This window comes from Mugil cephalus, chromosome 20 (genome assembly GCF_022458985.1).
Source record: "Mugil cephalus isolate CIBA_MC_2020 chromosome 20, CIBA_Mcephalus_1.1, whole genome shotgun sequence".
NCBI lineage: Eukaryota > Metazoa > Chordata > Actinopteri > Mugiliformes > Mugilidae > Mugil > Mugil cephalus.
In genome coordinates this window covers 13,219,788-13,247,291 of record NC_061789.1, presented here as the reverse complement: position 1 = coordinate 13,247,291, position 27,504 = coordinate 13,219,788, and the positions used below count along the sequence as shown (strand labels likewise).

The 27,504-nt window shown below is 48.5% G+C and overlaps 1 protein-coding gene across 2 annotated transcripts in view; it reads left to right on the top strand.

The window, feature by feature from the left end:
* LOC124997848 (retinoic acid-induced protein 1) overlaps positions 1-27,504 on the top strand; it is a 49,241-nt gene that overhangs the window by 17,188 nt on the left and 4,549 nt on the right. For both annotated transcript variants that reach the window (XM_047571860.1, XM_047571861.1), the window contains exon 2: positions 20,856-27,438. In XM_047571860.1, coding sequence (XP_047427816.1) covers positions 20,938-27,438 — 6,501 coding nt within the window. In that variant the 5' untranslated portion in view covers positions 20,856-20,937. The remainder of the gene's footprint in view (positions 1-20,855; positions 27,439-27,504) is intronic.

Below are 27,504 nucleotides of genomic sequence, written 5' to 3'. Positions count from 1 at the left end.
TTTTGCAGCTTTACAGAGTAGGCGAGAGAGACACGGGCACAGGCAGACGTTGAGGGAGCAACTGTCAAGTAAATACAGTAAGTACAGTGGATTTGCTCGTGTAGTATATTGTATGTAAAATAATTCGACACTGACAGTGGAAGGCAGTGCTGCTTGTATGTCACATGATGTACCGTCCATGAATACCACCAGTCTTGTTCCCATCGACTTGTTTTTTTTTTTCCACAAGGTGGTGGAGACCAAAGCTGTGCTCAGCACACACTGAAGACTGATCTTACATTTATCGGCTTGGTCAAAACACACATTCAAATATATTTGCCTTATCCACTCATATATCACTTGTTGTGTCTTTAGTTCACTGCTGTCAAAAAATGTACATATTACAATATATAGTGGTTTCTCATTGTACGCCGGCTTCCATCCATCCAAAAACGTGATTTTTAGGTCAATTGGTGCTTCTAATTTGGCCGTAAGTCTAAATGGTGGTTTGTCTCTTTGCGTTGGGCCTGTGATAGGCTGTAAATAGGCTCCACCCCTCCCCACGACAATCTAGTGCAGGAGCAACATACAGCGCAATTTGATTTTGAGCAGGCTGCACCGTTAGCATAACAGCGTAACAAGCGAAAAATAACATTGCAAGGTTTGAGTGCAAAGAAGTGCATTAGGAAAATGTTTACAATTAACAAGCTATCTATTTTTACAAAATATATAAACAAACTGAAATTTCCTAAGATAAATTTGTGCTATCTCGCCACATTGCCGTCTGCCGTTCAGTTCTGGGTGCTGTGTTGTGTCTCTTACTAAAACGTCGAACAAATTAGGAATAGCAGTCAGTTTATTGAAAAACTGCAGCTAAAGTCAAATTCGTTCCACGGACTCAGATTACAACCTCTTGTGGGACGGTTTTGACCCACGGGCCATATGTTTGACAACCCAGCTCCAGTGGATAAGATCGATTGTGAATGAATGAATGAGCTTGTTGAGGTTCAGCATGCCTATAAATCCAGCGTCTGTTTAGTTACGATAAAGAAATTAGTAGCCAATAGGTATCTACAAATATAAATATTCTTCTCTGCATAATGTGCATTTTCCTAATAATACTGTACATTAAAATTACGATTAAAATACATTTGTAAGTGTAACTAAGTAACGTGTAAATCATACATTCCTAAAAGACCTGAATACTTCTATACGCCACTGCACGCCTCTAAAAAGGCAAGAGTTCCCAGCGAAGCTAAAATAGAAAGAGGGAGAAATATATAAATAAACAGAGGGAGAGATAGAACGCTACGAAACAGAGGATTAGGGGCTTAGTTAGCCTGCATGAAATCCCCTTTTCCTCTCGCGCCCTACAAAGGGAAGAAGGCAATTGGCCACGTTAGACAAAAAGAAAAGGAGAGGGAGGCGTGGGGGTGAGGGAGGAGAGGGGAGATGGAGGGAAATTACAAAATAAATAAATAAATGGCTGAATACGCTGTTGTCTTTCGTGTTTACCCCGAACGGCTCTGCATGGCTGCCGCCCCACCTGTGACATCACATTTATCAACACAGGAAGCTGTTTTTTTTTATTGTTGTTGTTTGGAGGCGGAGACTGAGATGGGTGTGTGTGTGTGTGTGTGTGTGTGTGTGTGTGTGTGTGTGTGAGTGCAGGGGGGTTGGGGTGGGGTGTAAAAAGTGACATTGGCCTTGAAACCAGCTATTGTCTTGCCTCCATGACAGCCAGCCAACCAGGCAGCTCAGTGAGTGCAGGAGAGAGAGAGAGAGGGAGAGAGAGAGAGAGGGAGAGACGGTTGCCATGGTTACTTCCTGGGAGATGTGAGCCCACTTGTTTATCTGTAGGCCGAGGGAGCGTGCGCGACGGGTCCTCTCTCCGAGCAGATGTGTGTGGCTGGGCGCACGCGCGTGCGCTCGTCGCCGCGTGGGCGCGGATGCGACCGGATGCGCACCCGCAGACACACAAGGGCTCATGAACTGACCCTTTCATAGCGGCCTTTGTAAACAAACCTGCACGGAGGCGCGCACACAGTCACACACCGCTTAATAGAAGCCCAGCTTACCTGCTTGGTGCTACTGAGCCAACGGGAGTGGACTGATGCAAGCTAATTGGCCTGGAGTGAGCTCAGCGCAAGCTCGAGATAAGAGGAGTGGAAAAAGAGACGGGGAAAGGGGGAATGAAAGAAGAAACAGAGTGTGCTGGGGGACGGACGAAGACAGAAATGAGGAAATGAGAACGGAAAGAAGTTGGGCAAAAAGAAAGGGAAAGACAATGAGATGTGACACCGAGGAGGGGGTGTGATGGAAAACGGGCAGAAAGGAAATTAGACGTGAGGAAAAAAAAACAAAAAAAAACGAGAATGCGGATGAGAAATAAACAGATACCTGCTTCGAGATATAAAAAATAGATGGAAACAACAACCACGAGAGGGGGGGGGGGGGGGGGGGATTTGAGAATGAGAGGGAGGGAATGTGACGAGATGACTTGAGAAGTGATGAGATGCAATGCGACGAGTGCAAGCGGAGGCGTGCTGCCAGAGCGGCCCCAGTCCCACGGAGCAGACACTGCAGGCACTGTAGTATGTCAAATGTCACAGACGCTAAGTCACAACGCCGCACTGGCCCTGCTGCCTCACACACACACACACACACACACACACACACACATATCAGCAAGTCGCATGCAATGCAGACGCCCCCGCGAAACCTACGGGGGCTGCTTACGTGTTCGCCAAATTTCATGAGATTGCCTTCGCGTTCTATGAACTCACCAGGTGAGGTCACATACATTTACACACGGATATGCAGCGGCTGCACATTATATGCAAGCGCAGTTGCACAAAGGGACATTTGCGCTCCCGCGTGAGCCCCGCGCGCCGCAGCTGATGTGATGGGGCGAGCCCACACAACGGTGCTGAGCTCGCCCATTACCTGAGACAGATGGACCTCTGAGGTACGGCGGTATGCGGTTTGCTGTCAGTTTCATTTGCACAGAGAAAACTTATGTAGGCGTAACTGTGTCCCTATTTATCCTATGCGAGGTGAGTGCCAGAGTCACCCTCCTTAAAATAACAAGCAAGCCCTTTCCCTTAGGACAGCAGACAGCCATCGTGCGAGCTGCCTGATCCTGAGCTGCCCTAGTTCACCGCTCCATCCATCTCCCTCTATCTCCTTCCTTCTCCCTCTCCCTCCCTCTCCCTCTCTCTCTTTCTTTCGGGTCTTTGTCTCACTCTCAATGAATCATGCACAGAGTCAGTGGTGGCCTAATAAGCGCGGTTTCTCTCCCCCAACTTTTCCTCTGTCTCTAGCTGTATGCCAAAGTGTAACGCTGCAGCGCTCAAACGCGCGCAAGAACGAGGCTGCGGAACGACGACACGACCGCAGCTGAAGTTGTGAAACGCGCAGGTGCGCGGCATTTTATGAGGCGCGGAGACATCCTAACAAGGTGGATCACTTCCACCTACAGCTAAGCTTAATGAGCTCTCCCTCAGCAAGCTAGCCTAGAAGAGGCAGCGGTCAGCAACCCAGATCTATCCAGCGAGCTCTAATTTTTATGAGCCACTGTACTTCAGGAACAGAGGAGCCCTCGGCTGCGTCTCTCTAGCTATGTAGGGGAGGCTTGGAGAGAATGTAGGCCTCATTCACTCAATTAATATCTCCGTGTGTATGAGACGAAATCCACACAGTGCCAAAACTGGAAAGAGTGGATAAAAGAAAGCGGCAAATGGTTTTAAGGACTTAGCAGTCTCTAATTTCCCTCTAAAATGGTTTTTATTGCATATATAAATAGTGATTGTAAACAAATTTGTGGATACGTTGCTGAGAAGACGGAGAGAAGAATACGGCAGGGGCAAAATCTCATTATACCCTGGATGAATGCGTGTTTGTATCAGTGTGCGAGAAAGCAGGCGCATAAATTCTTCATGTGCTTATCTTCCTTGACCCGTATGTTTCTGGATCGAGGAATGCGCGCAGGTTTAAAGGCGCGCGTTGCCTTTTTAAAACCTGCGTGTACGCGTATATGTGATCCCCCGGTAGTCGCAGATATGAGCCGAGGCAGGGCTGCGGGGCTGTATGGAAATGAGGAGATATACCGCTGAGAAGCAGGTGATGGAGGAAAGCGGGGGGAGGAGAGGGAAGAGGGAAGAGGGAAGGGAAGGAAGGAAAAAAGACGAGAGTGGCGGAGGGGGCTCGGATAATGAGGAGTCTGATGAGATGGAAGGAGGGCCCTGAATAGAGACGTCTCGGAGACGGTGAGAGGTAAAAACCAGAAAAGGGCTGAGGATCGTCTGTGGAGAGGGTTATGAATGGAAAAGAAAATGGGAAACAGCTGCCACTAGTGGCAGCGTGCAGAAATAAATAATTGATGTAGATGAAAAGGAGGGAAGAGGAAGGGGAGAGAAAAAAACGGCTCATTTAGAGGTGGGGGGAAAAAAGAGGTGTGAAATTATGAAAAAGACAGGCTGTGATAAAAAAAAATAAAAAAACGTGGGTTCAATAAGACTTATAGGCCACAAGAGACAACAGAGCTGTGGGGAAATTAGAGGAGGGCAGGTAGAGCCTCAGCTGAAAGATGTGAGGATGAGAGGGCCGGTGGTCACAGGCATTCAGTGAGAGGCAAAAGGAAAAAAGACAGGACGCTGGGGAGACAGAGCTAGAGACGGAGCAATTTAGCCAAAGTAGAGGGGGGGAGAGAGAGACAGAGAGAGCGGAGAGATAAAAAAAAGGGAAGAAAAAGCATTGGGGGTGGGCAACAGACAGATACAGGGTGAGGGGAGACGGAGACGCTGGCAGTGGCGGGACATGGGTGCAGGCGCGGAGACTGTGGCATGCAACACAAGTTGGCATGGACTCTATCAGTCAGTCTCAGGCCTGGGCACAGGGCCCTTGGTGACACACACACACATACACACACACACACACACACACACACACACACACACACACACATAGACGGACGCGTACAAGCAGATCAAACACAAGGACATTCGCTCTTTCCCTTTTCCCTAAGTCTCTTCATTACACACACACACACACAGCAGCAGACCGAGACAGAGAGAAAAACAGCCTGATGCACACACACACACACACACACACACACACACACACTCAATTAGTCTCAGCCACACACATGCAGGGAAAAGATGGATGGATGAGCGTGTGCATGAAAGTGTGTGCATGTGTGTGTCTAATTGTGCCAGCGCTGGCAGAGCAGAATGAGGGATGGTGTCTCAGAGCTGCTGCTGCCGCTAATAGCCGCTGACTAGAGGTGACAGGCTCGCTCTCTCTCTCTCTCTCTCGCTCGCTCCCTCTCCTCTCCTTCCTTCTCTCGCTCCCCTCTTGTTTTCCATCCAATCAGCAGTCAGCACATCTGTCCTTTCCTCTTTTCCTCAACCCAGTTCAGCGCATCCTCTCCCCTTTGTTTCTCTCCTCCCCTTCTCCCTCTCATATCCATCCTTTGCCCTTTTACCCTCGCACCCCCTCCCCCGCCCACCCCCACCCCCACCCCCCACCCCTGCACCCCCTGCCTCTCATGCTTTCATCTCCACTCCTTACCCCCTGCCACCTTTCATCACTTTCTCTCTCTTTTTCTCTCACCTCCCCCCCGCACACACACATACACACACTCTCTCCTCCACCCGGTCCTGATGATACACAGGAGACGGCTCACGCGTCAATGATCTCATACGTGTGTTTGTGTGTTTGTGTGTGTGCGTGCGTTCGAACGTGCCGTACGTGTAAAGGCTGTTGTCAGTGAGGGAGGCGGTCCGTGCGTATGCGGTCTGGTGCGGTGCGGTGCGGTGCGGTGAGGTCACATTCTGATCATGTGTGGGCCCGCATGTGTGTCACGGTGAAAGTTATTATTCCTGGTGCGCTGCAGCGTTTTGGGCCTGGGCGGAAAGATCAAACAAAGACCAGAGGACGCACAGACGCACACACACACACACACACACACACACACACACAAACAGAAACACACACACACACATCCATGTCTGCTCCCCTCCTATCTCCTGCTGCCTTTTCATATCCTTCGCTTCTGCAGTTGCCTCACGTCTGGACTCTGTCCACAGAGAGACGGGAGACAAGAGAGAGCGCCGCTCTGTTTTCTATCTGCACCAGGTTATTAGACGCATGCAATTAGCAAGCGCAAGCAGGATAAATATGCCCCGTTTGTGTGTGTGTGTATTTGTTTGGGGGGAGGAGGGGGGCGCTGGTGCGCAATCAGGGACAGATTGTATGGGATGCATCTGGGTTGGCCTGATGTGGAGACGAGGAGGGAGCGGGGGGTTGGAGGTTGTTAATATTATAGCGGCTGCTGCGTGTCTGCGGGTGCGATTGGTGACCGGTTTATATAGTTCACGTGAAAAAATCATATCAATAACTTGTTTATCTGTCTTCTTCTGTCAGCGGACTACGGAAGTCTGAATGAAGACACGTCAGATTTAATGTGTGTTTGTGTGTGCGCGCGCTCGCTTGGTCGAAGGGGTGGGGCCTGTCATGTCCCTTCCTTCCTAGAAAAGACCCGTAGGGCACACTAAAGGGGTGTGGGGGGGGGGTTACTTCACAACCAATCAGTTTTGCTCTGCTGAGGCAACCATCCGTCGCCACCACGGCAACAACAACACCGTGGTAACACCGAGCCAGGCTGCTGCAGGGGATAGATGTGCAACGTGTACAAGCTCCTATGTCGTCTTTATCAGTTTTCTTCCCCTCTTTTACTTTTTTTTTTTTGTATTATTAGTGTTTTGTCTCCTCACTTGGCTCATGTTGCATCTGATCTTTTACCGGTTATCTGCTCCCTTTGACTGTCTTGACTCGTTCTGTCTCTCCGCCTGATATTTCACGTTAATGGGTCTTTGCGGGAGCTCTCTAAGGTGTGACCCAAAGGGCGAGAACAGAATTGAAAAAGAGAGGGAAGAAAAAGTGAGAGAGAGAGAGAGAGAGAGAGAGGTTGCGGTTGCAGTTTCCTTCTGAAAGGGCTCTCTTTCATTTCTTTTCATCAGCAGCCTCCCGCCTGCATATCTCACCTCTCCTCCTCTCTTTTTTTTTCCTCTCGCACACAAATCCCCTTTCTCTTTAGCTCATATGTATGCAAATGAGGCATCCTATGCAAATGAGACAGGTAGGGATGGGCAGCGCAGAGGGAGAGGAAAAAAAAACATGGGCATCGGATGAAAGGAAGGGGCATTAAAGGATAGAGGAGCGGTGAAAGGAGGAAGTGATCAAATCATTTCATCTTAGGTCAGACCTGTTTAACACATTAGATACTTCACAGTTAAACATTGTCAAAACTTGAACTGAAAGTCTTTCTTGTTGCTAGACATCTTGTTTTTAAGACGATGTCCATGCACAAACCCTGCTGATTCTGGTCGCGGACAATCATTCCTCCTCCTCCTCTCTCCATATGCATTTGTTTTCTCTTTTCATTTTACTGAAAAGGATAAACATCTTGGAAGGGATTTTTTCCATCAGCTTTTCTCTCCATCCACCATCTGCCATCGCGAGAAACTCTAGATGCTTCAGCTCTGCTGTATTTCTTTATTTATTATTTTTTTGTTGTTGATGATGCTAGAAGAGGAGGAGGAGGAGGAGCAGCAGCGGGTTTTGTTTGTTTTTTTTGTTTTTTTTTTCGGAGTAAAGTGGTCCAGCACATTTTTCCGTGAAATTCAACCCTGTTGCACATATCCGAAGCTGCAGCCAACCTCCTCAGTGGTTTGTTTATCATCAGAATCCTAATGTCTTCAAATTAGCATTTGTTAATTATTTATTGATGTTAAAATGCTGCACCAAGCTAGACACCTGGCTATCAAACGCTGATTCCCGTAGAACACTCCGTTTTCCCTTGGGTGTGTACTGTTGACGCTAGGAGGCCAGTGATGTGTTTCCAAGGATACAAGGAAGTCCTGGCACCAATTGGCTCTAGGTTGGTTGCTAGGTGTTGGGTGGAGCAGATAACTTAGCCAACTTCAAATGGAGGAAAAATGGACGGTTAACCTAATTGGCTGCTCTGTACGCACTATGGCCCAATGTCAAAGCATCACCTCTCATATTACCTGCCTAGAGCCACGAGAGGTGACACAGTAACCAGCCACCACTCGCGCTATCTGTGTGTGTCCCTGTGCTGTGCTGTGCTGTGCTGTGCTATTGTTTTCAGGAACCCTCCTCCGAGGGACTTGGGGAGAGGCAATGGCATCATTTAGTTTCCGTGCAGTGCTGGCACCGTGCGCGTCTGTGTGAGTGCGCTTGAATGTGTCTGCAACGGCAGCGAGCAAGGACACGTCACAATCTAAATACAGCTTCCTTCAGATTTAGAAATGCGTGCAGCTGAAAGGGAGGGAGGGAGGGAGGGAGGGAGTAGCTGGCGATGTTTGTGTGCTCGGATAAGGCCGGAGCCACGGTTCACAGAGCTGCCGCCGCATCCGCTGGCCAAGCCGAGCCTTGTGGCACAGTGTCCACTCGGCTCCCAAACACGCCAAGACTGGCGTCTGATGAGCTTAATGCCTAAGATTTAGGCTACTTAAGCGAACACATGCGTTTGATCTATAATCATAAAAGTTCATGCCCGAGTAAAACACAGGCTTTGAGAGAGGATGCAGTGCAAAGCTGACGGGCCAAATTAGTGTTAGCCGTGTGCATGTAGGTCATAGGAAGAGATTGCATTAAACTGGAGTGTGAAGAAAAAAAGGAGGAGGAGGATGAAATGTCGTTATTTCACATATGCAGAGATTATCTGTTTTGTACCTTAGCTCTCATTCATTCCTTATCCACACCTCATTTTTTTCTTCCCTCTTTCCACAGAGCAGCATCCTTTCACACCCTCTAAGTCAGTCAGCCTCACTTAGTCCCAGTGCCCCTTCTGCCTGCAGGAGGGATGAAGTCATGCACCGCAGGCATAGCGCAGATCCCTCCCTGCTCACTGTGCCCTCCCTGTGCCTGCCACTCAGTCACAAGCATATGGGCGCACTGTTGTGCCAATGCCCCTCCCAGAACACCTGACTCTGTCTAGTCACGCATTGGCGGGCAGCGCGCACACGCACACACCAAGAGACAGGACGAGACACACCTACGCATACACTAAAACGCCATCCTTGCATGACGGGCATATCCTTGATTGTCCCCTGATGTTCCCCACCGCGAACCTCACCACCAACTGTGGGTAATATGCACCGTGAAGACACCCTTCCGTGTAGTACGAGCAGCCTTGACATAGACTGTACTGGATGGACGTTCCGGTTTGTGACTTAACTCCACAGATGACAGTGTGGTGCTAACACGCTCAGAGTTTAGAGGTTTTAATTCCCACTGGCAGCAGATAGGCTGAAAATATGCTGGTATCGCAAGGTAGTTAAGATAAAAATGGCCACCGAAGAGAATACGCTCAGTTCCTTGGTCCTGCATTAGCACTGCAGTATTTACTCAATAATTTCATCCCAGGATAGGGCATGCATAGCAGCATCAGTAGCAGCGGCAGTTAATCTAAAAAATGGGACCTCTGAGATGGCTAATTGGGTCGATGTCCTTCACCATTTACTACCTATTTTGTGTACCCTCGGAGTTTGATATTTCATGCTTGGCAACAACTTTTTTGTATCCTGCAATATCAGGCTCTGGTCTCAGGGAAAGAAAGGAGGAAAATTACTTAACTACATACTTGTTTCTTAATTCACTAAACACACTGCCAATGACTTTATGGTCTCAGTCGCTAGTTAGGTGTCAATACATGATGTTAATTTTGTAAATAATATCAGATTAAGAGTAAGACGGAAAAAAGATGGGTAGTAGAGGGTTTTAGGAAGTGACCACCTTGTGAGTGACAAGTCCCCACCATTTGGATGTGCATATATCCTTGGGTTGTCCTATCCCTCATTCATCTTCAGTTCCATCTTCACGTCCAACTCGATAGGAATGGCCAAAATGCCAAACACAACCAATCTTCACAGTAGCTAAACCTGTAATGCACAAGACACCGTTCATCCTGGGAGGAGTTGCTATTGCACTTATTGACAATGATCCATTCATTACTGCTTATCCTTAGAGGGTTGCAACAGGGGCTGGGGTTTATCTCAGCTGACATTCGGCAAGTGGCTGGGTACACCTTTGACAGGTCACCATTCTATCTCAGGGCTAACATAGAAAAACAAACAATACCACGACCGGCCAATTTAGGATCACCAACTAAGGCCACGTTTGAACGAAGCAAAACTATCTATTTTTCTCTGGTTTTCCTTGGTGTCATTTCTAGAATTTCTCTGTAAAGATGGATCCATTGCAAATCTGCATCTAGTTGAAGAAAGGCTGTTGTACATAGCCATAATCCTGTTTTGCTCATCGTAGTGGTGAAGCAACTCTATGTTGCCATAGCCATCCAGCAAGGGTCCATATCTGATGCAGCACCGTCACAAGCCTGTAGTCTGCTATTGATGTTGTTGTTATGAGAAGTCAGGTGGGGATAGAGGGTGGAGGGGTGAGGCTCCATATTTGTCTTTTTCACCCTGGGATCTGGATTCAAAAAGGTGCAGTTCCAAAAAATCCTGTACCGTCCTGAGGGTCGGCCTAAGAGTGCAAGACTTATTTGGTTTCATCCAAAAATCATATTTGTGTAAACGTGGCCTAACCTAACAAGTGTGTGTTTGGAACGAAGGAGTAAGAAAAAACAACCGGAGAAAACCCACACAGGTAAACAACACACAGAAAGTCAACTGGTTCACCCTCTTGCTGTGAGGCGACTAACCACTGCACCAGGTGCTGTTAACAGAGATTTTATTCGGTAGCCAAAGCTGGCTAGACTCAACCCAAAATACTGTCAGAATATGTTTGAAGTGGCAAGCGATTTGGACACCATTATGGTGTGTTTCAACAATACTGAGAAAAAAACACCATTAGATAGTCCAAAAAGCAGTCACATCCATTGTCTTGTAAACAGTCAACTCAGCAGCGGTCATGATATGTACGACTGTTGCTGTTTCTCCTCTGTCCATCACTGCATAAAGACCTCCCAAACGATTTCAGATGATCTTTGCCAGGACACCGTAGAGATTGCAGACCAACGTACCACCGCACAAACATTTTGTGGGCGGAGGACGTTTGGGCAAGCTCCCAGGCTAAGGAAAAGCATCCAAACTGAAATTCTGACAGCTTTTTATCCAGATTGTGAGGTGCCAGGCTTGCCAGTCATTAACAAACCTTCATTTCGCTGTCTTCAACTGTCAGTCAGCTTCCCTTAGCCCCAAACGAGCTTTATCTTTGCTGTTGATAAGGACTGTATGAACTGCGTAGCTGCGAATGTGGCATATTCATTTATTTATTTATTTGTATTTTTATGTATTTTTTTGCTTGCCAGTGGCTCAGTGAAGCCAAATGCAGAAACACAGAGTGCTACACAGCCCATCCGTGCCTCCTTACAACCGGAGACTCAGGCTCGGAAAATATGTAGGAAGGTGGCAATTATCGTTAGTTCTTTCTGATTAACTAAGTGACACACACACACAAACATCTCCGCTGTGATGCCCTCTGCCGTGTGGCACAAAATGGCGGAATGAGCGTGTCCTAGCAGAGGCTGTGTCTGGATGAGAGAGACGGGAACGAAGCCAGGCAGAGGAGGATGCAAGGACTAAGCTAGCAACAACTGTGTGTGTGTGTGTGATAAGATTCAGGTGCGAGAGGGAGCATCGACTGGCTCGGAGGTCCCGGCCGACAGCTCCATTTACAGCCGCTGTGTCTCGCAAACAAACACTCGCGCACATATCGAAGCAGCACGGAAACACGCACCCTCGTATAAATCCCCACAAACCGATGGCAGAGACGATACAAGGCACGGAAACAGGTCGTGTGACCTTCAGTCCAACTCTCGTTTCCTAAGTCTGTCCACCCCCCCCCCCTCTGCTTTCCTCCCCCTTTCTCCATGCATCCATGTAATTCAGCGTTCAGTTGTGTGGCAGGTAATTTGTGCGCTATTGGAGATTAAAGTTTAATTAGTGAGCGAGGAGTCATTTGGGTCTTACTTGAGTGGAATAAGGCAGCAGCGTGCATGATTGTGTGTGTGTGTGTGTGTGTCTCCAGCTTGCTTGCTCACCCTAACACATCAAGGCTCATCACCAAGAGAGAAAGCGAGAGTGGGAGTAGAGGATCCAATTCCTCCTTTCATCAACGAAGAACAAAGGATGGAGTCTTCCCCCTCTCCTCTTCATCTCCTCCTCCTCCCCTCTTCATTTCTCTGTCTTTTCTCCTCCTCCTCCTCTCCCCCACCCCTCTCCCATGCTCAGTTGGCAGACTTCCACGGCCATATTCACACTTGCCTGGTCCCTGGCGAGACAAAATCTCTCACACACACACACACACACACACACACCACCTCTGCCTCCACCGTCACACTGCGCCACATGCGGAAAAGAGGAGGAAGGAGGGAGAGGAATATAGGGAGCTAACTTTGTCACTCTTCACCTATCTGTGGGAAATGACCGATAGATCTGTCACCTGAAGTGTGAGGCATATCACCTGAGACATCAAGCCCCGATCACTTCTTTTTTTTTTTCATGCATCCCTCTGTCTCTCCATCATCCAGTCCGCCACAGTCTACTGGTCTTTCACTCAGTCTGTTTTTTTTCCCCTTCCCTGCAATTTGTTTTAAGTCTGCGTTTCTTCCCCACAAAGTGGTGAAACTTTGTCGTCCGCCTCTCCTCTGCTTACTTTGTTCCTCGCTTTGTCCCGCGCTTGATCGTGCGGACATCAGACGCGCCATATGGTCACACACAAACGTGTGGGTGCACTGCACCCTCCGGTGTCTCGAGAGCGGCGCTCGCTAATGACGGAGGAGTCTGCATCTCGGCGGCGCTGTTATTTCACCGGCTCGAGACGCTAACGCGAATCAATAGGCAGCACGGCCCCCACGATAACGATCTCCGCTTCTCCTCTCCTCCTCGCGTCTCTCCATTCCCCCTCAGTCACTACACCCGTGCCCTCCTCCGCATCTCCTCCCCTCCTCGCATCTGCCTTGATCTCTGCAGCTTCAATCCATCTCTCCCTCTCCCACCCACTCTACCTCTCCCCTGTCTCCATGCCCTCAATCTCACACCTCCCCCCTCCTGATCTCCTCCTTCTCTTTTCCTTCTCTACATCTTCTCAATCTGCATCGCCGTTCCCCCCCGTCTTCTGCCCTTCCCTCGCCTTCCTTTGAAAACCCTCCTCATCTCGCCTTGCTCCAAGTGTCTCTTTTTTCTCGTCATCCTCTCCCTTCTCTCGTATCATGTATCTCCACCTTCCTGTCATTCCACTTTTTCTCACCTATCCCCTCCTGCCGGCCTTCCATTTCTTCACAGTCTCCTCCCAATTCTTCTCTCCTCCCCTCTATATTTGTCCCAAATTGCCTCCCCCGCGTCTCTCGCACCACACCGTCTCCTCTTTCTTCCTACTCCTGCCCCCTTGTTTTTCTTTTTGGATCGAGCTCTACTCGCGGCTCTCTCTTTTTTTCTGTCCTCCTCTGATTTCACTTATCTGCCGTCCCCGTATCAATGGCTGTGGCCGGCTTTTAGTGTCGGCCTGTCTGCGCCTGCAGATGGAGCAAAGTATTCCCCAGCCTAGCTCTCGGGTAACAGCGGAGGAGGGAGGAGAGGAAACGTAGGAAATGCATGCCGGTGTTTCGAAAGCGACAGGAAGGTGGTTATCAAAGTTTAGTTGGCAATTTATCTTCTCGCAGCAGCTCACGGAATATAATCGCGTTTTTAAAACCCCCAAGCACCCGAATGCTCCAATTTGTGCCAAAACTGTTCTTCTTTACCTAGTCACGACTGAGTCACACTCAACACACAGTCAAGGTAAACACATCCGTCATTTCGGGTTTGACTTTGTCTAAGCCCGTAACGCAGTAATCAAAGACAAACATTAATAGCCTAACGCAGGAACGGGTGAGAAGCATGACTCGCAGGCAAAGTTATGGGCTCCCATAAAACAGAAGCAAATGCGAAGGAAAACGCACACTTTTATTTATAGACGCAAAAGATAGAGCAAAAAAAAAACAAAAACATCTGAGGCTCCTCATCAACGCCACAAATCTCTCCTTCGGGCTATGGGTTCAGTACGCCGAACTAAAGGGCCCTAGCCTGACCTCAGACAAGGTCACACATGCGCACACATTGGCAGGCAAACAGACACACACACACACACACACACACACACACACACACAGCGGTGCCAGCAGCTGCACTATGGCTACGGGGCACGAAAGGGTATGAAAGGTAGAGGACAACAGAGGGCGGTGAGCAACTTAGAGGACGCCGAGAGAATGAGAACACAGAGGAAGAGGAAGAACGTGTGTGTGTGTGTGTGTGTGTGCGCGTGTTAGAGGGAGACGGCAGCGGTGACACAGCACCATCAATTAGATGAACCGAAGTGGCACAAAGGGGGAGCAGGTGCAAAGCACAGCGCGCGCCTCTGTGTGTGCAGGTGTCCGCGTGTGCGCGCGTACCTCCGCGCGTGTGTCCGCGTAAATGAGAGAAGGGATCGAACAAACGGGAGCGGAACGCACTTCGAGCCCCAGCAGGGACATCACACCAGACTTGTCCCAACTTGGAATCCCTCGGCTTCAGCGGATCCCTCCGCCCCATTACCTGGAGGGGACAGATGTGGATACGAGCATGTGCATGGTTGTGAGAGGTTTTCAAACCTGACAACCATTACAGGTTTAAAATAAGTCGAACTGGATTTCAAGCCCCAGTTGTAAACGCAGAGAAACACGCTCGGTTCAGATTGCTTTGCTTTTGTCTTCTTTCTTCGTCCCATCTTCCTCCTGCGTCGTTCCTTTCTTTTGCTCCTCGCTGGAGGATTACGATGGAATACCAAATAGCTCTGCGGCCCACTTTACAGGACCCCAACTCCCTTGTGTTTGTGTGTGTGTGTTTGCACGAGTGAAAGAGAAGGAGAAAGAGAGAACTGTAGAAAGAAAAGCCAAAAAAAAATAAAAAATTGGGTGGCCATTGCTTAGTGCTTATCTAAGCTATGGGAACATGAATCCACACAGCACCTCGTTCTTCTGTGACTGCGCGTCTCACTCCATCTGCACCCAGGAAGGTTACCAAGAGTCGACTAACGCCCTCACGCACGCGTTCGCGTAGGTGTTGGAGGCAGTCAGGCTTGATCGTTTAAGCTCTCATCGATCCCCTTGCATGCATGTTCACGCTTAATGCTTGCAAGTGCGTCCACATAACACTTCCACAAGCCAAAATTTATTCGTGTTTGTCGTCGCCCACCTACACGCAGACAGTGACTCGCTTGCACATAAGTACGAGGACAAGCTGCGGGTAATGAGCGATCAGTTTTCTTTCATTTTTTTTTTTTTTCCAGGTATCCACGACAACCTTTGGTAGATTAAAAAAAAAAAAACACTACCTTGCAGTGTGATGTGTATGTGCTCGATTTGTCGCTCTCTCCCTCCTCGCTCATCCCTCGCTCCTTCTCCATCCCCACCAGTCTCATCACGCCGTTGCCATGTCAACAAAGCCAGGTTTAGTCCTTCAAAGGGCAACGCACAGCAGCTGCCCGCTGGAGGTGACCGCGCTGAAAGACGGAGGGAGAGACGGAAAGAGAAGATTGATGGGGGGAAAAAAAAGGCGAGATAAAGGAGAGTTGTGCAGAGGAGCAGAACAAGGTCGGGCCGAATGATTTTGGGCCAAGGCTACGGAACGGAGAGGAAAAGATATTCAAAGAAATAGGTGTACAGGATGTGTCCTTTCGCAGCCCACATGCTCATCTCCTGCCCATTGTTCAATATGAAAGTGAAGCGTTTCTGTGTTATGCCCTTGAACGCCTTTATGAAGCACTGCATGCAGATGTGCCAGGCCTGAATGGAAGCTTGCTTTTCAAAAGAGCACACGCTGCTGACTTCCTGCTGCCGATTTCAGTCTGGACTGTATGGAACTCAACACTTTTTTTTATAGCTTAATATGTCTCACTGTGAGGTTGTTCCTCTCTTAAAGGTCAGTGGACATCAGTGAGCTGTCAGTCAAGGCAGCGCGAAGAATTTCCCTACAACATTACCCTAGAGCCAGTATTGAAGTAAATATATATTTGTTCATGCCAGAGATAGACTGGATGTCTTTTGACGGTACAGATACAAAATAGCTACAAAATCATGTCAGCATCCTCCTTTAAGAGCCGCTTTTCAACCTATAGCTCTACTGGCCGAGGTATTTCTCTCGCTTGCAGACGGACACATGTGCCCCGCTTTCCCTCCCTCTTTCTCTGACCTTTATTTATTCTTTTATGCTGAAGCTGCAGCAGCGTGCGCCTGCCTGCCTGCCTGTCTGTCTGTCCGTCTCTCACGGTTGCCTCCCCTCTTCGTCCGGGCCCTGGCCAATTCCTGCCTGTGTTTAACGCACGGTTGCGGTGCAGACGCTTGTGTCTGGCGTGTCATCTTCATCAGCGACTGGAATAGACCGCCACTATCGGTAAACACTGATGAGTCATCCTAAACCCCAGAGATGACACACACACACACACACGCATAAACAGACACTCACTCAAACGCAGACCTCACATTAACGGGTCAGAAACAAAATGGTCTCCCAGGCCATGTGTGTTCAAAGCGATTGATCACAAAAATTTGACAGAAACCTTTCAAGAAAATACACTCAAGTTCAATGGAGAATACGCAAACTGATTAATATTCAAGTAGTTTGAGCTTTATAGTTGAGTCGTCAAATTATGTTTCCACTGGCTGGTATTTCTTACAGCGTCAGACCTCTGATCAAGTTTATTTGCTGCCTGTCCAGTGGCCTCAAATCAGCATCTGCCCATCCATCCGCTTCTGAGTGTCAATGGCAGGTCTCCACCAACCCCTATGTCTTTTTCTATAATCTACGCGACAGGCTGCCAGTGACCCCTCGTGACCTGCAGCTGTGTGCCGTGACAATGGGACTCTGACAAATGTCAGAGCAGATATTGGCTTCCTCCATCTCCTAAGCGTCTCCCATGGGTAGAAATCCACCCACACAGTCTGGACAGACATGGCAGAGGGAGAGGAGGAGAGACAGAAAGAGAGAGGCCGTGTGTTCGTCCGTTCGTCCGTCCATCTGTCTGGCGGCCCCCCCCACATCACCCCCCGTGTTCATCCAGAGGTTATCAAGCAAAAGGGCACGGTAGATGGGAGGGTACAGACAGGAAATCTGAAGAGGGGAGCGCGGTAGCCGGAGGCTTCGGAACGCTTTTCCGCGCTGCGATGAAGTGTGCGTAATTAGGAAGGGGATTGCAGCATACTGATTGGGAGCAGGGGCTGAGCAGGGGCTGAGCAGGGGCTGAGCAGGTTGCCGTGTTATTTTGGAGCGCGCCGTGTTAAGCACGGTGTTAAAGGCAGATGTGCGAGACGTGAATGTGTGTGTGTGTGTGTGTGTGTGTGCGGTGAAGAGGGGGGAGGAGGAGGAGGGTGGGAGCGGGAGGGAGCGTGGCATGTTTGGGTTATTTTCAAGTGCGTTGTCAGGTTGTCGGCGAGCACGTGAGCTCAGCTTTGGTGTGTGTAGTGCTGGGTTCGCGTCGTGATGATTCCAGAGGAGATGGTGAAGTGTGATTCTGAGTGAATGTGTGTGATGGGTTGTCTGTGTGTCTATGTCTGTGTCTATGTGTGTGTGTGTGTGTGTGTGCTTCCTCCCAGGCCACTCCACCTCTCCAGCAAACTGCCTCTGCATGCATAATTAACCAGGAGGACCGGGGAGGTAAATACACAGGGAGACGTTCCATTCCTCCTCTCTGCGTGCCTCCATTTATGTGCGGGTGTGCGCGAGTGGGTCGGCGCGTGTTTGCGCATTTGCATACGTGTTTGTTTGTGTCAGACAGACAGTGAGCAGGAGGGGGAGAATAAGAAAAAAAAAAGAAAGATTCGGAGCGAAAGTGCTTCAGAGTCAGAGTTGATGGAACGAGGGAGCTGTCTGTCTCTCGCTCCCTCTTTGTGTGTTCATGTGTGCATGCGTGGAGAAAAGGAGATAAATCCCATCTCAAGCTGCCTCTGAAGATGATGCGATGAAAGAGAGGGAGAGAGGATAAAAAATGAATGAAGGGGGGGACTGTAACCAGTCAGAGCTCTGTGCATTATGAACCATCCAGCGGAACAATCAGATTCGCCCTCCTCTCCTGCTCCTTCGCGTTTTTGTTTTTTTTTCCTCTTTCTTTTCTGACACTATCTTATTAGGGCACATTTTAATGCTCAAGATGAAAAGGTCCAACTGGTGCTTCTGTGTTCTAAAAAAATTACACATAGAAAAGCACACGCTATTAAGTTTACAAATCCACCATAATGAAATCTACAAGGGCAGTCGCCTTGACAAAAAATGAGAAGAGAGCACGGTAATCAGTCCCAGCATCTAGCAGCTCATGTTTGTCTGCGGAGCTGAAGCCTTTGGCTAATTATGCAGCCCATCGCACTGAAAGCTCACGCGCGATCTACAGTTTTGCGTGCCTGCATCCGTGCGTGCATGTGTGTAAGTGTGGTGTTTCCTGCAGTTCATATTTCCCAAGGGCCCAGGTTACTCGGGAGCCCTCTCAGTAAATCATTCATCCACTTCCATCCTCTGCACCTCCTTCTCCTTGTCCACCCCCTCTTCAAACTTATCATTCTATCACTCTTCCCCTGCTCTTGCTCCCCCATCTCCACAACTGGCTTGTTTTTTTGTTTCTCTCTCTCTCTCCCATAAGATCCCCGACGCCTCATTGTCTCTCCCCTCGTGTTGCCGCTCTCCTCTCTAGTCAGGGCAAGGGAGAGATCTGAGAGCAAGAAGAGAAAGCGACGGTAGTTGAAGGAAGAAAAATGCGTCTTTCCATTAGATTGCGCGAAGAGCTGAAATATGACAGTAAATTCTGAAAAGAAAAAAAGAGTGATATAAAAAAGCAAACACACAAAATACAAAAGAAGCAAGGGAAATGTGTGTGTTGGGCGTGTGTGCAGGTGCAGCAAACAGTGAATCGTGTGTGTGTGCGTTTGCTTCCCCTTCATCCCTCCACCTCCGTGCTCAGGCAGCAGCAAAATCAATGCAACCGCTGAACAGACAAACAGACAAATAGTTGGACGGACCGACAGGGAGGATTCTGTGATCTCAGCATCTATCCTTCGTCCCCTCTCCTCTTTGACCCCTACTGAAGCGGTGACGTGGAGCACCCACGAATAAAGCAGTCGGCCGACTCCAGAATACCAGGCTACTCTGTGATGAAAGATAGAAGCGGAAGGAGGTGGAGGTGGAGGTGGAGACGAGACGTGATTAGAATGTAGACGCCAGTGTACACACACGTGTGTTTGAGTAAGAGAGAAGGAACTGAAGGAGGAATGAAGTAAATTGACTGGACAGAGGATTTGGTCTGTTAGCGTTGTTTTAAAGTTTTCACTGCAACAGTGAAAATAATAATTCTTCAAAATGGACAATGTGGACAAGAGGGGAGATGACTTAAACATACACAAATACACAGAGGGATGAGCAACGTGTGTCTTTCAATCCTTTATGCTGTGACCGAAAAGCTTCCTTTGGGAGTATCCTACTCCTTGTCACCTACGAGCATCTTATTTAGGTCATTGTGTAAAAAAAAAAAAGCATTCTCACTCATGCATTCACAGATGCACTCATCACCCCAGGTGAAGCAGCAGTGGGCTGCAGGCAAGGGAGATAGGAAGGTAGGAGGGAGGACAGAGCATCTCCAGGGGAATCTATCGGTGTGTGTATTTGTCCCTGAGAGTGTGTGTGTGTGTGTGTAAGTGTGTGTTCGTCTTTGTTGTGGCCGTATGTGTGTGCAGATGTAACGGGGCTGCCAAGCTGTAGACCTGCATAGTACAACTCAAACACTCACAAACACATACACGAGAGAATGAATGCACGCAATATCCACACACTGTGTGTTTCAGAGATGAATAATGCTACTGTGCGTCTGTTGGGATGCACCATTGTCCCGGGGGCGGTCTGAATGCTGAGATATTGTGCTGAAACTGGCTGACACACACATCCACAAACACACACACATACACAGGCTTGATGCTCCTCCTCCAGGTGACTCTTTCCTTTTATAGACCAAGAGCACTCTCAAACCTTCCTCTCTGCCTGCTCTATTGTATGAATGCATAACACATGCAAACACACATACACGTGCACAGGCAGGTAAAAGACTGCAGACACACAAAGCGTATAAAACAAGCACTCTCTTGACACCCCCAATGGTGCATTAAAAGCAGGCACGTAAACACACTTTGTAACACTTCCTGCTTTCACTGAGGCATAATTGGAGTTTGTGGAGTTTGTATGTGTACAGGAGATGGCAGAAGAGAGGAGATGAAAAGGAGGGCTCGGTTGAACCTTTGAAACAACGCATCAATAGCAAATTAGAAAAGAAAATGCTTTACATTTCATTGCTTGCTTCAATAAGAGGGTTGGAGTCAGGGATAGGGTTAAGTTTAGTTACAATCTGCAGAGAAAACAGATTAAAAAAAGGCTAAGATAAGTCTAGGGCTCAGTAGGTCTGAATACCTCGTATGGAATCAGGTGGGAACAAATTCAACAGTTGTGATGGTTATGCACTGTAAGTGAATCAGTTTGTACTCACAGACAGTATGTCTTTCAGATAGAACACATGCATACACTTGCATAACACCTACATATTCATATACTTACTCATTTATCAGATGAATAAATACATAAGAATGTGCATACACACGTACACACATATGTACATGAGTGAAAAGGAAGACTTTTTGAAGATTATTTGACAGGTGAATGTTCAATTTGAATTAGACACTGAATAATACAGATGGAAATATGAAATGGTTAAACCACAGGTTCAACTGCACTAACTTTCAAAATCGCTTGTCTTTTTCACTTCCCCTCTCTCCCTACCTTCAGATCCCTCAATCCCCCCTCCCCTTCCCCCTTTCCTGTCTCACCTCACCTCCCCCTCCCTACTCTGGCTACAGACGGAAAGAGTATGCAGTCCTTCCGTGAGCGCAGCGGTGGTTACCACAGCAACCAACCCTGCTACCAGCAGGAACCCCATGAATTATCCCGCCTGGAGACCTATCGGCAACACCCGCATCATCCCCACCCCCAGCACCCACATCCAGGCCCTGGTCCTCATCCAGGCCCAGGCCCAGGGCATACCAGGTCAAGCTATGAGGCCCATCCGCTGGCAAATCCTACGAGCTTGCCTTCAGCTGGAGGACCAGGTATTGGGGGACCCAAGGATTGTTACAGCCAGCAATCCTATGCTAGTTACCCAGGCAACGGAGGAGGGAATGGTACTGGAAATGGGGGCTCTGCAACAACGCAAGCAAAGAAATCCTTCAGAGGAAATAAAGTGCCCCCACCAAACCCCAGTCAGCATCTGCAGGGTCCTGGAGGTTATAGTAACCATGTGGGCCCTGGGAATTACACTGCCCAGTATATGAGTGAGAACCACCTGCAGCAAAAGTGGGACGACCCAGCCCAGTTGGCACAGTATGAGCAGGAAATGGTGGGACGTTTAGAGGCTGGTGGTACCCCTGCACCTGCTGCTTCCCAATACATGGACCAGAATATGCTGGGGCACTCCCAGAACCAGTGTCACCAGTCTTCTACCCCCGCCTACACCAGCCCCCACCATCAGCCTCACACTTCTAACCCTGCCCCCTCACCTCTCATGTACCCCCAGAGCCACCTGCACTACCCACAGCACTCGCCTTCTCCATCATCTTACATGGAGAAGTGTAGCCCTATGCCCCATTGTTATAAAGGTTACAACATGCCTCCTAATTCCCAGTATGGCAGACAAATGAGCAGCCATAGCAATCTGAAGCAGGGAGGCTACAGGTCAAACCAGAATAGTTACGGTTACCAGCAGCCTCCCCCCAGAGGTTATGAGCAGCAGCCTCCTTTACATGGCATGACTAACCCCCAAGAGTCCCACCCAAAGTACCAGCACTACAGCCAACCTCAACAAAACTACTGTCTATCTGAGCTGCCTGTCAGATCACCAGAACAGTATTATCAAACTTGTAGCCCCTCTTCCAGCCACTCACCTGCACGCTCAGTGGGACGCTCCCCATCTTACAGTTCCACCCCTTCACCACTAATGACCAATCCAGAGTCATTCCAGTACGGCCAACCACCCATGACTCCTGGGACAGCCTCCTCCTCATCATCCTCTTCAGCTGGTATGCAGGAGCAAGCCAGTACCACCAGCACCATGTTGATACCCCCACGTTCACACCCCTCACCAAACGTACCTCACGCAGTCCCTCATAGCTACACTACCACACAACAAGTCCCCACCATGAAAGAGCGCTTCTCTGAGAAACTTTTATCAAACCCCAGTTTGTGGAGCCTGAATGCCCTCACATCTCAGGTGGAGAACATCTCCAATAATGTCCAGCAGCTACTGCTTTCAGAGGCCCTGGTTGCCAACAAAAAAGGTAGCAAGCGCAACAGTGGTGGGAGCAACAGCAGTGCTGGAAGTGGAGCATCCTCCAAAAAGGGTGAGGAGTACAAAAGTCCTTCATATGCAGATGGTGGAAGTAGCGTTGGTGGGGGACCCATGCCGGACCCATACTCTACACCACAGCATCAGCCATTGCCCATGGAACTCCATGAGGGAGGTTACTCGAGTAGTAGTGATGAACCACTTGACAGGGGCTACTACTACTTTGGCCAGGGGAGAAGTCCAGCCCAGGCTCATAACAACACACAACTCAGTCTGGACACAGCATCTTCATGCTCCATGGCATCTCCAGACGATATGTCCACCAGGTCTGGGGACTCAGGTTTGCACAACCTTACTCCTGACCCCAATAGATGTCAATCGGTGCCGGGAGGAGATGGCATGAGCACTCCAGTAAAGAGTATTAGTGATGAGAGGTCTCCAACAAGCATCACAATCCCTAGTCCTATGAAACAAGAAAGAGACTCTCCTTCAGATGTACATATCAATGAACCTGTCAAAGAGAATTTTGAAGAATCAGCCTGGACAGAGAAATCAGCTGACAAAGAAGAGCTGACAACAGAAAAAAACCTTGACTGTGAGAGCGATTTAGACACAACTAAATCTGCTGAGAAACTTGATAAATGGTCAGATGAAGAGAAATGTCCATCTGTATGCAGTGAAGTTAACAAAGAGGTGACAGAGAAAAGATTTTGCTTTGAGGAAACAATGTACCAGGAGGTCCAGAGCAAATATGACCCTGACGCAGGAGATTCAGTTGAACAGTCCCCTGCAGCTCTCTCAGACTCCAGCCACAAAGATCACTTTGGCCAAGAGATGAAATCTGAAACATTCAAATCAGAGTCCCCAACTGCATCTGAGAGCTCAGTGAAAACATTGCCTTTCATTTCAAGAGGCGACCTTGAGCAGGATCAGTATTCCATAGATAAGGATGACAGCTCAGAGAACACCTCTCCGACACCACAAGTCGAGACTTTGGAAGACAGTAACTCAGACAAGACTGGAAGCAGAGATCAGGAGAATGAGGGGGGAGAGGAAAAAGGGAGAGCAGAGGAAGAGGCAAATGAAGAGGAGGATGAAGATCAAAAATGTTGTCTTTCACCTCCTTTGTCTGCAGAAGTGAGAGTGGAAACTGAGGATGAGGGAGATGTGAGCCTGTCGTTAACTGAGGAACATATGAATAATAAAGATGGGCCGGAGAAGACTTCAGGAGATCCCAGCAGCAAAACAGAAACTCACAGTGCTGAGCCCAACATTGACAATGAATTTGCAGGGGCTCCGGCCCATCCAAATGCTGCAGCAGCAACCACAGCAGCAGATGCTTCGGCAAGGGAGTCAGCCATTGGTGACACTGCCCCTCAGCCTCAGTCTGCTATGCCAGTATTTTCTGCTCTCAATGACAAGGCACCTGGAGCTCAGGCCAGGGATCATATTGATCATAGTGATGCTAAAATGCTGGAGCCAGACTCTCCTCAGCTACCAGGGAAGTCAATACTTCCCTCAGCACCCTCCTGGGCAGACACTCCACCTTCCCCCCAAAAAGGTGATGAGGACATGGAACCAGGCATAAGCTGTTCAAGTGCTGTGACTCCCTTGGCCAAGCCAGAGCCAGTGGCTCCATCTGCACAGCCAAGGGCATTTGGACGCAAGTATGCTCGGGGCAGAAGAAGAATCCTGCAGTCAGGTGTGGCGATCAGGCGACAGCTAAGCTTGGAAAGGGATGGGGAAAAGGATGAGGAAAAAGCCCTCTCTGCTATGAAAAAAGCAAGCATGCCCCCAAGCAAAACTGAGCTATTCTCAGATCAAATGGACCTAGCTCATAAAGAATCTGAAGCCAGTCAGACTCCCAAAATGCTAACTGACGGTTTTCGTTCAAGAATGTGCACACGCTCATTCAATTCATCAGATTTGCCACCCAAATCTGAACCTCACACTAAGAGAAAACCAGGCCCAAAGCCAGGCCCAAAACCAGGAGCGAAACCAGGGCCAAAACCTGGTACAAAGCCAGGGGCCAAACCAGGAGCAAAACCAGGGCCTAAACCTGGCTTAAAGCCTGGACCTAAACCTGGGCCAAAACCTGGGTGCAAGCTAGGACCAAAACCTGATCCAAATGAACTGGAGATACCACTGAAAACTGAGACTCCCCTAAAACGAAAACCAGGACCCAAACCAGGTTTAAAACCTGGAACAAAACCGGGACCAAAACCTGGACTAAAACCTGGGCCAAAACCAGTACTAAAGCCAGGTCCAAAACCAGGACCTAAGCTTGGACCCAAGTCTGCAGATGTTTTGCCCCCCACTGACACTATACCCATCAAGGCTCCAGTGGGTCGCCCCAAGGGCTCAGTTTCTAAAGCAAAGCTTATGCAACAAGAAGATATGGTTCAAACTTTTACAGGTCTTCAAAGGGGCAGGAAGAGTCTGAAAACTACAATTTTACAAGTAAACCAAGAAGTAAAACCAATTCAACAAGAGGAAAAACAAACACACCATGAAGCAAAGACACCAGAGAATGAGGGTAAGAACATGGTCTTGAGATCCAGAAAACCCTCCCAGGACAACTTGTCAAAAGAAAAAGAAAAGATCATAGGGGATGAATTTTTATCCCAGACTTTAACAGAGATTAAAGTTCATGATGTTTCATCGGTAGAAAAATTCATAACTGAAGAACAAACTTTAATGCAAATTACTAAGTCAGTCGAAAACACAGATGTTACAGGAGACGTACCACGAGTCCCGACTGAACAACCTGAAGAAAATATACTCATTCCACTAAAACGCAAACCTAGCCCAGAAGTTTCTGCAACAGCAGTTAAGAAAAAGAGGGGTCCAAAGCCCAAAGCAAAAAGTTTACCACCTCAACCCTCCATCCTAGAACAAGGTGTGCCAGCACCAAAGGAAAAGAGTGCCCGGGGCTCTAAGAGAAAGCGAGGGCCACCCAAGAAAGATTATGTGGTCACTCCCTTAACCAAAGACACTCCCATCATCACTGGTCCTGAAATCACTAGTGATGTGCCTGTGGTGATTCCTCAATGTCCCACCAAAACAAAAGTTCTCCCACCACGCAAAGGTAGAGGACAGAAATATGAGGCTATGGTGCAGAAGATTACATCTCCCAGCTCAAAAAAGCACCTCCCAATTCCCCAGCTAGATACCAATCTAATTGATGACGTGTCAACCAAGACTTTGTCTGAACATATCCTGAAAGAAGGAGGGACATCCATGATAAATAACAGTGAGGTGACAGAGTCTAGACATGAAGGGGTAAAAGAGCACAAAGGGGCAGTAAGAATAGAGGAGGTGACACAAGAAAGAGAAAAGCATGAGGTGAATCAAGAGGCATTAGCAACAGAAGGGGCGAGGCACGGGGTGAAAGAAGAGGTTGTAAATGAGAATGAGACTCGACATGAAGGCATTAAACCAAGGACACAGTCTGATGACACAGCTGACAAGATGTGGAGTTCAACGGAGACCCCAGTCCAAGTCAGGACTCCAGATGAGTGGACACAACAAGCCTTAGAAAGTGTACCTCCTGCTGCTACTAAGTCTGCCAGAACTAAAAGAAAGAGATGGGCAATGGTGGAGAGTACAGATGCATCAGTTGTAGCCTTGGAAGCAGGGAGCCTAATAGTCACAACACCAAGGCTAGCCAAGCAAAGGGCCATTAAAAACAACCATGAGATGCACCTAAAACAAAGGAGAAAGAAGAGAAAAGGCCAAGCTCCTCTAGATGAACCAGAGATGTCTGAGGAGATGAACACCGAATGTGCAGAACAAGAGGAAAGAGTAGAAGAAAAGGTAAATGAAATGGAGTCCACAGAACCTCTGCAAATCAGCCCAGATGAGATCATCGAAACCCCCTTAGCGACCAGTATAGAACTCAGCCATAAATCGCGAAGAGGCAGAAAACCATCAGCAAATGTAATCAAAAGGAAACAAAGCAAAGCATTGTCAGAGCAGATTCCTGGCAAGCCAATGAAGATCCACAAAAAGCCTGGGCCAAAACCTGGGATGAAAGATGCCATTGAGGTAATTGAGGCAGTAGTAAGGGCTGCAGGATGTGAACAGGCTGAGAAAGAAGAGAGAGAAAAAGAAGAAAGTGAAAGAAGGGGAAGAGAAAACACAGAAAAAGAGGAGACGTGTATTGCCGGTCCTGTAGTGACAGTATCAGATAAACAGACTGAGATTATTACTGTGAAAAGAATAAGGCGCAAACCAGTCCATCAGAATTCTAAACTGTCTTTTTGTCCTTATGTACGGATTAATGACTCCAGAGACTTTTCCTCTTGGTGTGCTGTAGTCAATAAGCCTGAGGACGCAGTAATATTTCAGAGACGGAGAAAAAAGGGTATACTCAGAATGAGGAACCCTTTCACAGTTGCAAAAGTTGTGCCACATACTGCCGCCATGCTGCAGGGACCAATGGTGAATAAAAACCTAATTGGCAGATGTCTCACATGTTGCCTGTGTGGAAAACCAGCAAATTATAAAGATCTAGGCGACTTATGTGGACCCTACTACACAGAAGATGGCATTCCACGGAAAATCTTGACGATCCAGGGCACAGAATCCTTCAGGGTAGAGTCAGAAAAGACAAATGACAACAGCGGTAGCAGCACTGAATTACCAGGTAGCTCCTCAAAGAATGAGAATGAGGGCAGCACAGAAGAGGAGGGAAACATAGAAGCATCGACCCAGGAAGGCAGCAGTAGTAGGCACCATCATTGGCACTACCGACGGGCAGAAAGAAAGGAAAGATTAGGTCAGGAGGATGGTCCGCGAAGATTAACTCTCCGAGAGAGGTTCAGGAGAATGATGCAACTCCAGGCCATCCGCACGGCGGCCACAGGGGACCAAGACGGCAATGACAGTACGCTCCAAAGGCTACAACTGGAGGCAGAGGCCAAGGAGCACTGGGCGCACGAAAACTGTACCATCTGGACCAAGGGCATAATTATGGTAGCTGGGAGGCTATACGGACTAAAGGAAGCTGCCAACAACTCAGCACAAACGGTATGATCGCAGTTATTGCCAGCGAGTCTTTGACTATTCAGACACACTCAGTATATGGTCACTTTC